Genomic DNA, 16,214 nt, shown 5'->3' with positions numbered 1-16,214 from the left:
CCATTTGCCTTCTTGATCACCTGTTGTACCTGCAGACTGGGCTTTTGCGTTTCATGCACAAGGACCCCCAGGTCCCTTTGCACGGTAGCATGTTTTAATTTGTTTCCATTGAGATAGTAATCCCATTTGTTATTATTTCCTCCAAAGTGTATAACCTCGCATTTATCAACGTTATACTCCATTTGCCATATCCTCGCCCACTCACTCAGCCTGTCCAAATCTCTCTGCAGATCTTCTCCGTCCTCCACACGATTCACTTTTCCACTTATCTTTGTGTCGTCTGCAAACTTCGTTACCCTACACTCCGTCCCCTCCTCCAGATCATCTATATAACTGGTAAACAGTTGTGGCCCGAGTACCGATCCCTGCGGCACGCCACTAGTTACCTTCCTCCAACCGGAAAAACACCCATTTATGGTGTGCTGGCCTTCATCAATCGCGGGATTGAGTTTAGGAGTTGGGAGATAATGATGCAGCTTTATAAGACCCTCGTCAGACCCCACTTAGAGTACAGTGCTCAGTTCTGGTCGCCTCATTACAGGAGGGATGTGGAAATTATTGAAAGGGTGCAGAGAAGATTTACAAGGATGTTGCCTGGATTGGTTGGCATGCCTTATGAGGATAGGTTGAGGGAGCTCGGTCTTTTCTCCTTGGAGAGACGAAGGATGAGAGGTGACCTGATAGAGGTGTACAAGATGTTGAGAGGTATGGATCGGGTGGATTCTCGGAGGCTTTTTACCAGGGCTGAAATGGCTGCTACGAGAGGACACAGGTTTAAGGTGCTGGGGAGTAGGTACAGAGGAGATGTCAGGGGTAAGTTTTTCACTCAGAGGGTGGTGGGTGAGTGAAATCGGCTGCCGTCAGTGGTGGTGGAGGCAAACTCAATAGGGTCTTTTAAGAGACTTCTGGATGAGTACATGGAACTTAATAGGATTGAGGGTTATAGGTAAGCCTATATATAAGCCTAGGTAGGTAGGGACATGACCGGCGCTACTTGTGGGCCGAAGGGCCTGTTTGTGCTGTATTTTTTCTATGTTCTATGTTCTAAAATCAGAAACACTCATGACAAGATGGAACTCTAATGCTCTACGACACTTAAGGACACTGATGGTTATACACACATAGTTTTTCATAAAAAGTCCTCAAAGCTACCTACGTTTTACCTGAACTACACCCCTTTTTCTAAACACCATCCGATATTAAGTAACTCTATGAACTAAATCCAGCAAATAATTACCACATACAGGTTAAGGTGGCTACATCTGGGAAATAATCTTCCGGTTCAACAAAGGTGGAAAATGGCTGCTTCTCTCGGAAGATTGTGGCTGCAACTTGCTGCAGTTCTGATGTTAGCTGTCTCTCCCCCTTTTCTTCTTAGTGTTCTACAGTTCTAACATTTTTTCCCTTTGATTTTATCCCTCTGTGGAGTCGGCTTTTGGTAGGTAATGTCAATTTCCTTATCTTCACACTTTGAAGATACCACTTCTATAGCCCCATTGTTTCTCTGGTCACATTTGAAAAATAGTTGCTTTCCACTGATAGGCTAATTCACCTCTCATCATTTCTCCAGCCGTCTGCCTCCAATCAACTCCCCACTTTTACTTTGTTTTTTAATCTTTATTTTCCCCATTTCATAACAACATGACAAAGTCAAACAGAGCGGTGGATTGGCTGAAGTTACTCCAGCCCTGCAGGATGTGTTCTAGCCAAGACTTGAGAAAGACATTAAAGACCTGAACAGCCCGAGCACAAAACTTAACTAAAGCAGGACTGGTTTAAGCCAGGATCATAGAGTCACTGTGACTGCACTCCCAAACATCAATCCAGAATATTCACCAACGCCAGCGAGGCGGTTTTTGCACATCTCTTCTCCATCTTGCACAACGTCAAGCCAACAACGTCTTGTGGCATTTTGTCCTTCGTGAGGTCTAAACGCAGAGCTATGCTCCACTGGCTGAGCCGGGGTTATGGAAGTATTCACCAGGCCAAAGAGTTTGCCCGGTGCAAAGTCTTTCGGCTGTTCCATTAGATCAAACGTCAACAAATCCAATTCCTGGAGGAAATTATCTTCATTACAGTGGCTGTCCGTCTGGTTTTGAGATTGTAATTGCTGTGTCCTGTGGAGTTGATATGAATTGTTTGAGGATGTTCCAAATTTAGCAGCAACACTTTGTGGCGTTCATTGATGTAAATTTCAAGAATGGAGTGGAGAAGTATGAGCAGTCAAATTTTAGTTATTTTCATGCGTAAGATTTTATTCAGATCAGCAAATCAACTTAATTATAGTATTAAGTTCCAGAACTAAACAGCAACCAGACTTGATGCATACTATAAACAACCTATCAAAAGGTATGTCAGTAGCACTCATTTCCAGACCGCTATTTCAGACTTTGTGCTATTAACAAGAAATCATTGACACAATGAAATGACGTAATAGGTCCAAAGATATCAGGACAAAGGCAATACCACTGAACAATGCATTGTGTCTACAGTTTGTATGGAAGATAAAGACAATTAGAAACTGTTGGCCAATTAAATATCCGCACTTAAAAGCCTTTGAGTTAATCATATTTACAGTTATCCTTGCTTTTGGCCTCTTATCATAATCAATTTCTTAGCCAAATTCCATTCACGTGCTGTGGTCAAAAGTATAATGAGGTATGCACCCTGCACAAGGAAAAAAGTGTTCGACCACACTTCGTTAAACATGACTTAATAGCAAAGAAGAAATACAGCCACCGTATCCTGTTCAGGCTAACAACCTGCTTACGTATTTTTAAAGACCGGATCTTGATTATGGAACCATCTCTTTGCATGATCTACTGCATGTAAAAGCAATGGGAAAAATCTTTGCCTTCTGTGACGCGGCTTCAAGGAAAACCATAAGATATAGGAGCAGAATTAGGCCATTGGGCCCATCGAGTCTGCTCCGCCATTCGATCATGGCTGATATGTTTCTCAACCTCACTCTCCCACCTTTTCCCCATAAACTTTGATCCCTTTACCAATCAAGAACCAATTTATCTCTGTCTTAAATATACTCAAAGACTTGGCCTCCACAGCCTTCTGTGGCAATGAATTCCACAGATTCACCACCATCTGGCTGAAGAAATTCCTCCTCATCTCGGTTCTACTCTGAGGCTGTGCCCTTGGATCCTAGTCTCTCCTTCTCCACATCCACTCCATCCAGACCTTTCAGTATTGTGTAAACTTCAATGAGATCCCCCCCCCCTCCCCTCACCATTCATGTTGTATTTTCAGTAAGGACATCACAATTTTGTAAAGAAAATCCTGAGTCAAGAGACATAATTAACCCACAAGTACACGTCAGTCCACCTTTACAGCTTTATTTAGAAGAAAAAGTAGCTCCATTTTCACTGGCATCAGAAACATTGCGAAGCTGAGGTTCTAGGGGCGGCACGGTGGCACAGTGGTTAGCACTGCTGCCTCGCAACGCCAGGGATCCGGATTCGATTCCCAGCTCGGGTCACTCTCTGCACGTTCTCCCCGTGTCTGCATGGGTTTCTTCCAGTGCTCCAGTTTCCTCCCACAGCGCGAAGGACCTTCATGTGAGTTACCACAAGAAATATTCCACCACAAACTAGATTTGCATCTAAAATTACTCCATTAAAACACACACTACCCATCGTGGCATTATTCCACATGTTGACACTGCTCAAAAACAATGGATCCCTTGTGGTTTCCAATAGCACAATCATACGTAAAATACATCAACAAATACAATCTGAGATAACTGACCGGCACAATACACACTGCAGTTTAACAGACTGGGGAGGACCACAGGAACATGAGTGTAAACTGTATAAGACTAGGAATAGACTGAATGTTAGGTCGCCTTTCCTTTCCCCAAGTACACGGAGATTCTGGAATACACTGCCAACTCTCTGCCTGTCTTCAATGGAGAATTGGACCAGTTCTTTACACTGTTTGTTTTTTACACAGAGGGTGGTGGGTGCCTGGAACTCGCTACCGGGGGAGGTAGTGGAAGCAGATACGATAGTGAGTTTTAAGGGGCATCTGGACAAATACATGAATAGGATGGGAATAGAGGGATATGGTCCCCAGAAGGGTAGGGAGTTTTAGTTCAGTCGGGCAGCATGGTTGGCACAGGCTTGGAGGGCCGAAGGGCCTGTTCCTGTGCTGTAATTTTCTTTGTCCTTGACAAGAGTGAAGGAATGAACCTGAAAAGAAAGCAGTTGGGCCTCAGCTGGTTTCAACTGGTTGCAAAGGTGGCAGAAGAATTTTCCAAAGTACCTTTTCCCCTACTCGGCCCTGGGTTTCTTCTATTGTTGGATCATCTATTGATGGATCATCTGGTCTCTTCCTGCCTGTCAAGTTCATGTTTACATCACCATACAGAATTTCATACATTTAGAGGCAGGCGATGGCCTAGTGGTATTATCGCTGGACTATTAATCAACAAACTCAGCTAATGTTCTGGGGTTCGAATGTTCGAATCCCGCCAAGGCAGATAGTGGTATTTGAATTCAATTTTTTGATAATATTTGGAATTAAGAATCTACTGATGGCCACAAAACCATTATCAATTGTCGGAAAAAACCCACCTGGTTCACTAATGTCCTCGAGGGAAGGAAATCTGCCGTCCTTACCTGGTCTGACCTACATGTGACTCCAGACTCACAGCAATGTGGCTGACTCTCAACTGCCCTCTAAAATGGCCTAGCAAGCCACTCAGTTCAAGGGCAACTCGGGATGAGCAATAAGTGCTGGCCAGCCAGCGACACCCATGTCCCACAAATGAATAACACCCAGTGAATACACGACCGCATGGATCTATGAATACACTACCTTAGCACCCAGGTTCAGAACTGGAGTCCAAATACTTTCAAACAGGAGGAATAGACAGCCATTGCTTAACCTGTTACAGAGCATATAATCTGCTTTTCAAATGACTTGAGCTTCTTACCTGAACGTTTTTGTTAAAAGGAAACACAGACCCTTGCAAGTTTCAGTCTACATGTACAGCTGACAAGACATTGTTTAAAAACAGACTATTGGCATTGAAAAGTCATTCTCAAACTGCACAAACTCTAGAGACTGGTTACAAAATTCAACCTCGTGAAACACTGGGGGCAATATATTACTGATAATACAACAGTGTTGTGAAAATCAATTTGAAAATTGGTCAAATTTTTGGCTATTTCAAAACAAAGGCATGATTCTCTGCTTATTTAATGAAAACATGTGATTCTGATTTTTTTTTTGAAAATCCTATTATTTGCATTTAATTTCTGTTTCCACCAACTTTTCTCCCCCATCTGCTTTCTTGCTCCTGTTCAAATTTGCCCTCCAGTTAGAATCATTGAATCCCTACAGTGCAGAAGGAGGCCATTTGGCCCATCAAGTTTGCACCGACCACTATCCCACCCAGGCCCTATCTCCACAATCCCATGCATTTACCCCAGTTAGTCCCCCTGACACTAATGGTCAATTTAGTATGGCCAATCTACCTAACTCACACATCTTTGGACTGTGGGAGGAAACAGAGTAAGAAGTTTAACAACACCAGGTTAAAGTCCAACAGGTTTATTTGGTAGCAAAAGCCACACAAGCTTTCGAGGCTCTGAGCCCCTTCTTCAGGTGAGTGGGAATTCTGTTCACAAACAGAACTTATAAAGACACAGACTCAATTTACATGAATAATGGTTGGAATGCGAATACTTACAACTAATCCAGTCTTTAAGAAACAAAACAATGGGAGTGGAGAGAGCATCAAGACAGGCTAAAAAGATGTGTATTGTGGGAGAACATGCAAAATCCACACAGACAGTGACCCAAGCCGGGAATCGAACCCGGGTCCCTGGCGCTGTGAGGCAGGACCACTGTGTCACCGTGCCTCCCATTTCTGCAGCATCATCCATCCCTTGTGTCTCTTAGGAGAGCCAAATACACCGGGGCATGCAATGCAGTTCCTGCTCCCAAATTTGCTCCAACAAGTATGTGGTCCAACCACCAATCTCTCTCCAGATCCAACCATCTGATCTGGCCTTGCAAGTCTTGTCTTTCCCCTATCCATCTCTTCCACCAAGAAGTCCATGGACCACCTACCTACCTACCTGCTGGTGTCAACGTTCACACAGTGAAAGGGAGGCACTTTTTGCTCAAGGTGTAAACTCTGCAGTCGGGTGGGTAAATTTGGCAGGAGATACGGGATGTGACACTATAAACATGTAATGACATCTAAAGTCTCCAAACCCCTCGGCCAGAAGCCGCCAGAAGCTCACCAAAGCATCCCGGTGCAACTCCGGTGCAAGGGCAACATGTCAATGTAACTTTTCGCACTGGGAGTTACAAACTCATGTAACATAATGATGCGCAAATCGGTTTCAACGACTCAACTCGGGGTGTGCATCTTAACAGAGTCCTCCAGCACCATCAGACTGGGGGGGGCAATCTCTCGTTGAGTTGGAAGACCCATCGTTCACACTTTATAATGATGGGGATTTCTTATTCCCCCCCGCGCCGCCCGCAAGGGACAGAGAGCGACATTCAATCCCCAATGCATCCAACCCCAATAGCTAACTGTGCCAGTCAACTGGAGGCAGTTTCAGGAGAGGGGGAAACCACAACTCTTGGCCATCGTTACCATTGCCTTGGAGCAGTCAGCCCTGAACCCACACGGCAGGTCCACCAACACATGTCAACTTCGCATTGGTGCCTGGCTGGACCTAGTACATTTCCATTGCATTTCTCAACAAGAGGCGGTCACACCGCCCCCTCTCCTTCCCGTCTCTCTCTCTCACACACACGGGGGGGGGGGGGGGGGAAGCCTCCATACAATCCGATGAGCTGCAACTCTTCGATAATCAAGGATGGGGGGGATATTCTGACAACCCCCTTACACGTTTGGCTATCCAGTTTGTACAAAGTGGCTATTTTTAAACCACTTGCAAAATTACCCCAGGAAGTAATCATCATGCAAGTGCCTCCCTGACCCCAGTCTTGTCTCTTACCAAAACACTGTATGATTTCTTTAAAAAATTCACATCTGGTTCACTAGAGCCACTCAACTCAAAAAGAATGAACCCGTCCATATACACTACACATGCATCATGCAACACTTGTGACACTGCAATGCTTGGGAGGTATATGACTTGCCCTATATGACTAATAAGGCAACACAGTATATATATAAAAAAATTACACACAGCACCTTAAAATCCTCTAACCGCGAGAAGTACATTCACATTACTCTCTTCCGAGCAATTCATTATAAAACTGGACTTTCCTGAGACATCATCAGCCAAAAACACATCTTACCAGCTGCTAAATGTGCTTTTACAACACACTTATTAAACAAAAAAAATGGGCATCGATTAAAATCCAACCTGTCACCCCCCCCCCCCCCCCCACACACACACACACAAGGAGCCACCTTACGGGTGCGTTGTTAAAAAAGAATCCAATTCTTCCAGCCAGCAGAATGCAGGAGGAAGGCTAACACATAAATATAATACAGATAAAGTAGATCTCACAGGGCTAAAAGGTACAGAGAGAGAGAGAGAGAGGGAACGGTGCAAAATAAAGAGTGATAATGAGATTTCCAACTCCATCCACTCTTGAGCTTCCTGCACTGAGGATGCGAACAGAAAAAAGTGCAGATCCGTCCTGTCATTAAATTAGTGCGTACACACTTCATGTTGCACTCATTCCTCCCACCACCTCGCCAATTGGACTTCTATCCCCTCCCTGCCTTCCCTCCTCTCCAGCCTCTGGTCATTGTAATCTTGCATCTATCTGTCTGCCCCCAACCTCTCCCCCCCTTCCCCATTCTCAGATGCAACCGCTAACTCAACCACCACTCCCCCCCCCCCCCCCTCAAAGGCCTATCATCCAGCAATGCATTCAAAGCATGAAAAGAGAAAGCTGTGCCACAGCGCTCCCATCCCACCGCTTCTCAATTCTTTTTCTCTCTGTGTGCAAGAGAGGGCGAGAGAGAGGGAAAAAATGCAAGCAAGCAAAGCCTCCTAACAGCTCCAGCTACTTTCTAAACGCTTCCCCCTCGTGTTGTATCTAGTTGGAGGTGGACAGGGAGGGGGGGGGGGTAGATCAGCAATATATCCCTGTAAAATATTAAAGAGCAGTACCTCGTACAGATCTCCTGAAGCCATCCCGCTTTTAGACGTGGTGGCTGCTTGCTTGCTGCTTGCTGCTGCTGGTGTTGCTGCTGCTGTTGTTTTGGCGGCCGGGTTTGCCTCTAGTGCTCCTTTGCAGGCTGACATACACACATACACATACACACATTCACACACACTCATATACAGGGGACTGAGTTAATGCGCAGAATCCGGTGCTAGCGTCGCTCTCTGGCTACACTGTAACAGGAGGAAGTAACCAAATGCCCCATCCAATCCTGCGGCGCCTAGCAAACTAACACGGCCAGCCCCACGTGTGGGAAGACAGGGGACAAGTAGCGAGACACACACACACGGCGATAACACTTCTCCCCGAGCAATGACTTTACCTGGCCAGGCTCTCTTACCCATGCCCCCAACACCTGACCACAGAAGAAATACATTTTTTTGTTACATTCTCAATGGTTTGTCGACGTGTCACTGCTTTGCAGACCAAAAAAAACTATTCCCCATTTCTTACTAGAATATGTTTTTGCTTTGGTATTTCTTGAAAGTCACCTTCTCAATGGTAAACCAAGTTTACTGCAAAATATTTACAATTTTTAATTAATGTGTGCCTTTGCGTTGGTTTTTTTTTTAAGTCACCTTCTCAATGGTAAACCAAGTTTGCCACTGATTTGGATTGCCAAATGTTCACAATTTTTGATTAATACATCCAGGCAGCACGGTGGCACTGCTGCCTCACAGCGCCAGGGATCCAGGTTTGACTCCCGGTTTGGGTCACTGCCGGCCCGGAGTCTGCACGTTCTCCCCGTGTCTGTGTGGGTTTCCTCCGGGTGCTCCAACTTCCTCCCGCAGTCCGAAAGGCGTGCTGGTTAGGTGCATTGGCCGTGCTAAATTCTCCCTCAGTGTTACCCGGACACGTGACACTGTCACATTAACATGTAGAAATGTATTTCCTCTGTGTTCAGGTGTCAATGGCATGGGGATTAAGCCTGGCCAGGTAAAGTCATTGCTAGGGGAGAAGTGTTATCTCCGTGTGTGTCACTACTTGTGACACTAATAAATACACAAACTTTTGCATTGGCATTTTTAGTCTCCTCAATGGTAAACCAAGTATGTCACTGATTTGGAGAGCAAAATATTTACAATTTTTAATTAATGTGTTTTTGCATTGATATTTTTTAGCCACCTTCTCAATGGTAAACCAACTTGTCACTGCTTTGGACTGCAAAATATTAACAGTTTTTAAATTAAAAGTGCTCTTGTATTGGTATTTTTGAAAGCCACATGCTCAGTAGTTTAGCAATGTATTTTGGAGAGCAAAGAAATTCACGACTTTTTAATTAAAATATACTTTTGCATTAGTACTACTTTTGTCAAATTCCCAATGGTACAGCAATGTGTCACATCGTTGTAGAGAAAATGCTTTCAAATTTTTAATTGAAATATTTGTTTTTTTTAAGTTCTAAATAATTGGTCCATCCATATTGATGTTTTGCCCTGTAAATGTATAACCGGTTGTAGCTGGATTTATATACATACGCATCTATACATTTGTGATAGGACTGCATCAATTTACATTATGATATTTGTGATATAGTCATTATTAGGTGGTAGCCATGATGTGGAGATGCCGGCATTGGACTGGGGTGGGCACAGTAAGAAGTCTCACAACACCAGGTTAAAGTCCAACAGGCTTATTGGTATCACAAGCTTTTGGAGCGCTGCTCACCTGATGAAGGAGCAGCGCTCCAGAAGCTCGTGATATCAAATAAACCTGTTGGGCTTTAACCTGGTGTTATGAGACTTCTTACTGGGTCATTAGGACAGAGAAAAGGTAATTGTGATCAACAAACAACAAACTTGGGAGCAAAGCTTGTCTCAGCATCTTAAAAGAGTGAGATGGGGAATATGTGTGGAAGTTTGAGGTTGTCCACATTGGTACAGTAGTAGGACTTTCTCAAAGCACATGCAAAAAGCTTTTTGACAAACCTTGGAATTGATGTAATTTGGGACCCCCCATATGAAAGGTTGAGTTGACTAAAGTTCTAATGTATGATCCTTTCTAAAAGGCTGCAATGTCATGTTTAAGTTTAAGTATGCTTATTAGTGTCACAAGTAGGCTGCAATTAAGTTACTCTGAAAATTCCCTAGTCGCCACACTCCGGCGCCTTTTCGGGTACACTGAGGGAGAATTTAGCACGGCCAATGCACCTAACCAGCACGTCTTTCAGACTGTGGGAAGAAACCAGAGCACCCAGAGGAAACCCTCACAGACACGGGGAGAATGTACAAACTCCACACAGACAGTCACCCAAGCCGGGAATCGAACCCGGGTCCCTGGCGCTGTGAGGCAGCAGATGTTTGTTCATTCACCCAGGTTTTCCCGAGCAAAATATGCCAGCTGTTTGGCTGAAGGGTGATGTGGGGCTGAGAAAGCTCCCACCATTGTTTCCTTTAGCAAATACACGCAGCAAGAAATATGGTTTGGCAGTAAAGCACAGGGTATCCCTTGTTCCATTATTGCTGTAGGGTGTCTTTCTCTCCACTTGTTTACTGAGGGACCGGAGCACCCAGAGGAAACCCACACAGACATGGGGAGAATGTGCAGCTCCGCACAGACAGTGACCCAAGCTGGGAATTGAACCCGGGTCCCTGGTGCTGTGAGGCATCAGTGCTAACCACTGTGTCACCAATCAGTAACTTGCACCCATTTAAGTCAAATATATCAGGAAGATTACCCAATTCTGATGACTAATTGTACTGCTCCATAATTGCCGAACATTGTAAGAAGGTCATTGTACATGACAGCAATGGAAACCATGAACATTATGTGAACCGTAGTGAGTTGGCAATCAATATATAAACCTGAGCAAAGGGTCATGTGTTTTTCTCTCCACAGATGCTGTCTGACGTGCCGATATTGCCAGTGTTTTTGTGTTTTCTTTTTAGGAAAGAGCTGGTGGAGTAAACAACTCAATCTGCCCTCCCAGGATTTATGCAATTGTTAGTCCTTTGAGTTGTGTACATGCTTTGTACACCTGTGGCCTCAAGAGGGATATGAGGTGTCCTTTAGATATGTCCATGTACCTCCTGAATACTGCCTGACTGATGGCCAAATCCTGAAATTTGATGATGTGATTAACAGGTTAATGAAGGGTTAGCGTTACGGTTAGCGTTAGGGTTAGTGTTAGGGTTAGGGTTAGGATTAGGGTTAGTGTTAGGGTTAGGATTAGGGTTGCATCGCAAACCTGTTTCCACCCTTTAATTTCATACCTTCAGTGCCGTTACACTTTAACCAGATTTCTCTCTACTTTGTGTTTCCGGATTTTCCCAGCACGTTTTCTTCCATATGCACAAGTATTGTCGCAACAATTTGGCAATGCAATCAGTAATCATGTGGAATATGCACAAATTGTGGGTGCTATTGAAAAGCAACTAATATTGTGCAAAGTGTGGGCCTCTTATGGCTGCTTAGTCTAGAGCTTGAGTTGCTGGTAGGAAGTGGATAGCAGGAGGTAACAGTGAGTGACAGGTTGGTGGCAGGAACGTACATAGACTGAGAAACCGAGGTGGTGGGACAAGGCAAGACAGCACAAATGTTGAAAGGAATGCTGGAGAAGCTAAACAACTCAAAAGGTTGTGGTTGCATGGCAACAAATTTGAGTTGTAGGCAAATAAAGACTTGCATTTAAATAGTGCCTTTAACAACCTCAGGACAACCCCAAAGTGCTTTACAGCCAATGAAATACCTTTAAAATGGTATCTCTATTATAGCGTAGGGAAACAGCAGCTGGTTTGCAGAAAACAATGCTCCACAAACAACAACAAGATTAGGACTAAATATTCTGAGTCCATCATCAAAATGGCAAAAGCTCCTAGACTTTGACACTCTGTTTCCCTCTCCAGATATGCTGTCAGCACTTCCTGCTTTTATTTCAGATTTGCACCATCTGCAGTATTTTGCTTCGCTATTGCTGTTTTTTCACCGATGTCGATTGAGGGATAACTATTGGTCGGGACACTGGGGAGAACATCTGCTCATGTTCGAACAGTGTAATAGGACTGTTACTTTGCAGGTTACAGGAAAGAATGAGTTTGAGAAGGGGCGGCACGGTAGCACAGTGGTTAGCACTGCTGCTTCACAGCTCCAGGGTCCCGGGTTCGATTCCTGGCTCGGGTCACTGTCTGTGTGGAGTTTGCACATTCTCCTCATGTCTGTGTGGGTTTCCTCCGGGTGCTCCGGTTTCCTCCCACAGTCCAAAGATGTGCGGGTTAGGTTGATTGGCCAGGTTAAAAATTGTCCCTTAGAGTCCTGGGATGTGTAGGTTAGAGGGATTAGCGGGTAAAATATGTGGGGGTAGGGCCTGGGTGGGATTGTGGTTGGTGCAGACTCGATGGGCCAAATGGCCTCTTTCTGTACTGTAGGGTTTCTATGAAACAATAGCTCAGAGGGAGGCTATTCAACTCAATGCCTGTGTTTTTGGCATTGTCAGCTTCTCACCTGGAGCTGTCCATGCCATTTTTCCTCCTCAATATTGAAATGGTGCCGCGAGCCTTGCTTTCAAGTTGATGAAAATGTAGATAGAATGGAGCGTTTAGATTTCAGAAACAAAAAAGCAAGATTCTGAGGTGTAATCACCGAAGGAGCGCATGACACTGTTGTGATTAGATCATGTATAATTCACACATAGCTTTTCAGGAATTTATTAACCATCTCCCTTTGAGTCATGTAGAACGAGTCAGCTCTATTCCAGCCAACTTAGTCAGCAAAGGAGAAAGCAGTTATTAAAATAGTGATCAGGAATGAAGTGTGTTGGGACAGCACTGGACTCTGTACCAGGCTTCAGATTCTAATCACATAAAAGTGGGATGTATTGAAGGGGTAGGTGAATGTCTGATTTATCCAATTTAAGATCTGGTTCCAGATATTATTGCCACTAGCCATTCCCACATATGGTTAAAAACTTACGTCATCTTTCACAAACATTCATGACCATTGGGGTTAGAAGCTTCTCTCTTTCGTACTAAAGCTATGGAATTCCTGACATGCTGGCTATCTATGAATAGAATAGAATAGAATCCCTACAGTGCAGAAGAAGGCCATTCGGCCCAGCAAGTCTACACTGACCACAATCCCACCCAGGCCCTATTCCCATAACCCCACATATTTACCCTGCTAATTCTCCTGACACTAGGGTGAATTTAGCATGGCCAATCAATCTAACCTGCACATCTTTGGAGTGTGGGAGGAAACTGGAGCACCCGGAGGAAACCCCATGCAGACACAGGGAGAATGTGCAAACTCCACACAGGAGTGCATGATCTGAATAGATCTTATTGGAATAGGTACTACAGTGCAGGTCGGTACAGGCTTGGAGGGCCGAAGGGCCTGTTTCTGTGCTGTAGTTTTCTTTGTTCTTTTATTTTTATAAAGCTGTATCTGTCTTTCAATTGATAATATGTTTTTAATCTATAGGATCATAGTGTTATAATCCAGGTCAGAAACTCCAAAGTGTTTTATGGAGTCTGCCTGGATCATAAGTTCTGCTATTTGAATTTAGCATGGGTAAGCATGAGATGTTTCACTTCAAGTATGATTCAAATGACCCACTAGGGAGCTTTTATCAAACAAAGTTTATTTCAGAATAGAGTTAACATATCACAATAACTTTTACCAATTACAAACAAGAAAAAAACCCCATGATATTGTATAAACCTTAACAACTAAATACTGTTCCAACCAAACAAATCCCACAAACAAATACCTCTTGATACAGGTTTAACACAGAAAACAAGGATGCTCACACGATGCTGGAATTTAGTCCTTTGGTTGGAGAATTGAAACTCTGACTTCCCAGCCTTGTAGCTTCCAGCAGCCCTTGAGGTAGGGATAATGTCACTGCTGACCTCTGGACCTCTAGCACTCCATCTGACGAAGGAGCAGCGCTCCGAAAGCTAATGGTATTTGCTACCAAATAAACCTGTTGGACTTTAACCTGGTGTTGTTAAAACTCTTACTGTGTTCACCCCAGTCCAACGCTGGCATCTCCACATCATCTCTAGCTTTTAGCCAGCAAACCACTGCAAGAGACAGAATTCTTACTCCAGGAAGACAAGAAGATCTGCTTCCAGCTGGCCAGGAGAATCTACAATACCAGGGAGAGAAAGAGAGAAAACCTGCCTGCAACTTGAAAACCAGGACAGCTTTTGACTCTGAACCAAAACTGAAAGTGAATTCTTGGATTCTTCTGGGGAGGAACCATTTGACTTTGATTTGTCGATCAATCTTCCCCCCAACAATTCAAAAGGTCATAAAATCCTGGACACTGCATGAAGCCCAGAGTAAAAATAAACAAAACCCCATTTAAGCCATTGAAGCATCAATAAAAGAACTTCTAAGCAGACAGCCAGTGCCACAATGAACAAAAGAAATACTGCTTACAAACTACATAGAACATGATTTTAAAAAAAATACATTTCTTAAAGGTACACAAATGTCACAATGGAAACATAGAGCACAAAATAAGGCCATTCAAGTATCACGCCTGTGCTGCCTCTTTGAAATATCCAATCATGCCTGGCTTACACCTACATTCCAAACATAGCTATTCAGTTGCCATCTTGAAATATGTGGAGTTAAACCTTTTGGACAAAAGGTATTGCTAAAGGTTAGGGAGGTCTTGGCCAGAATTGATCAGATACTTTCTCCAAAAACTAAGGAAATTTGGCATGTCTGCTTTGATTTTCATCAACTTTTACAGATGCACCATAGAAAGCATTCCTTCTGGTTGTATCCCAGCTTGGTATGGCTCCTGCTCTGTTCAAGATCGCAAGAAACTACAAAGGGTCGTGAACGAAGCCCAGTCCATCACTCAAACAGCCTCCCACCCGTTGATTCTATCTACACTTCCCATTGCCTCAGAAAAACAGCCAGCATAATTAAGGACCGCATGCACCCCGGCCATTCTCTCTTCCATCTTCTTCCATCAGGAAAAAGATACAAAAGTCTGAGGACATGGACTAACCGACTTAAGAACAGCTTCTTCCCTGCTGCCATCAGACTTTTGAATGGACCTACCTCATATTAAGTTGATTTTTCTCTACACCCTAGCTATGACTGTAACACAACATTCTGCACTCTCTCCTTTCCTTCTCTATGTACAGTATGCTTTGTCTGTACAGCGCGCAAGAAGCAATACTTTTCACTGTATACTAATACATGTGACAATAATAAATCAAATCAAATCGATGGTTCAGCCTATATGTCAGAAATTGCCAAATAAATTATTATCTAGTTAATATATCATTGTCCAGTTGTCAATTACCATTTTCAGTGGAGGACCATATTATCTTTACTGTCTCTCCATTGCATTTGCGAATGGTTTCACTAAGTTTGTTCAGTCTCCTAATGGAGATTGTATTTCTATCTGTATTTAACATTGACAAAATTCCTTTAAAACACTGAACAAAACATCAGTTATCAACTTTGACAATCCTTGGTATGTAGCCATTTGACTTTTTGGATAATTTCATAGGAATATCAAGTACAAGAGTGCTTCGACAAATTGGAAGAATCTCGAGGGTAACTTTAGATAGATTTTTTTTCCTGGTTGTGCCGGAAGGTGTCTGAACTACAATCTACCCTGGAGCATGTGGCAATTGCAGGATCATTAGCAACACAGCCCTGAGTGACGCATGTTCTAATTATAGCTGGAGTATTTCTCATGAGTTCCCAACCTCTGTTGTAAAAGCCCAAGTCTTCAGTGCACAATAGGCTGCCTCCTCTGTCATCATGATGTAGGACGATTGGATTGTGTCAACAGTAATGTTCTCACCTCTGAGTTAGAAGGTTGTGGGTTCTTGTGCCATTGCAAAGACATGAATATATAATCCAGGATGACACCTCAGTGTTGAACACAGGGAGAACTGCACTGTCAAGGGTGCTGACTTCGTGGATGAAGTGTTAAACTGAACCCCTATCTGCCACTTTAGGTGGGTGCAAGAGATCCCATGGGCCTCATGCCATCATGGCGGCACGGTGGCACAGTGGTTAGCACTGCTGCCTCACAGCTCCTTGGACCTGGGTTCAAT

General features: G+C 43.8%; 1 protein-coding gene across 1 annotated transcript in view; it reads right to left on the bottom strand.

Annotated features, from left to right (window-relative positions):
• The window catches only part of LOC144492493 (chromodomain Y-like protein 2), a 137,651-nt gene extending 129,345 nt beyond the window's left edge, over positions 1-8,306 (bottom strand). The window contains exon 1 of the mRNA XM_078210576.1: positions 8,130-8,306. Within this exon, the coding sequence (XP_078066702.1) occupies positions 8,130-8,300 (171 nt within the window). The 5' untranslated portion in view covers positions 8,301-8,306. The remainder of the gene's footprint in view (positions 1-8,129) is intronic.
• Between the last annotated feature and the right edge of the window lie 7,908 nt (positions 8,307-16,214).

Source organism: Mustelus asterias, chromosome 4 (assembly GCF_964213995.1).
Source record: "Mustelus asterias chromosome 4, sMusAst1.hap1.1, whole genome shotgun sequence".
NCBI classification, from domain to species: Eukaryota; Metazoa; Chordata; class Chondrichthyes; order Carcharhiniformes; family Triakidae; genus Mustelus; species Mustelus asterias.
The sequence above is the reverse complement of the archived record's forward strand: the minus strand, read 5'-3'. Positions and strand labels throughout refer to the sequence as shown.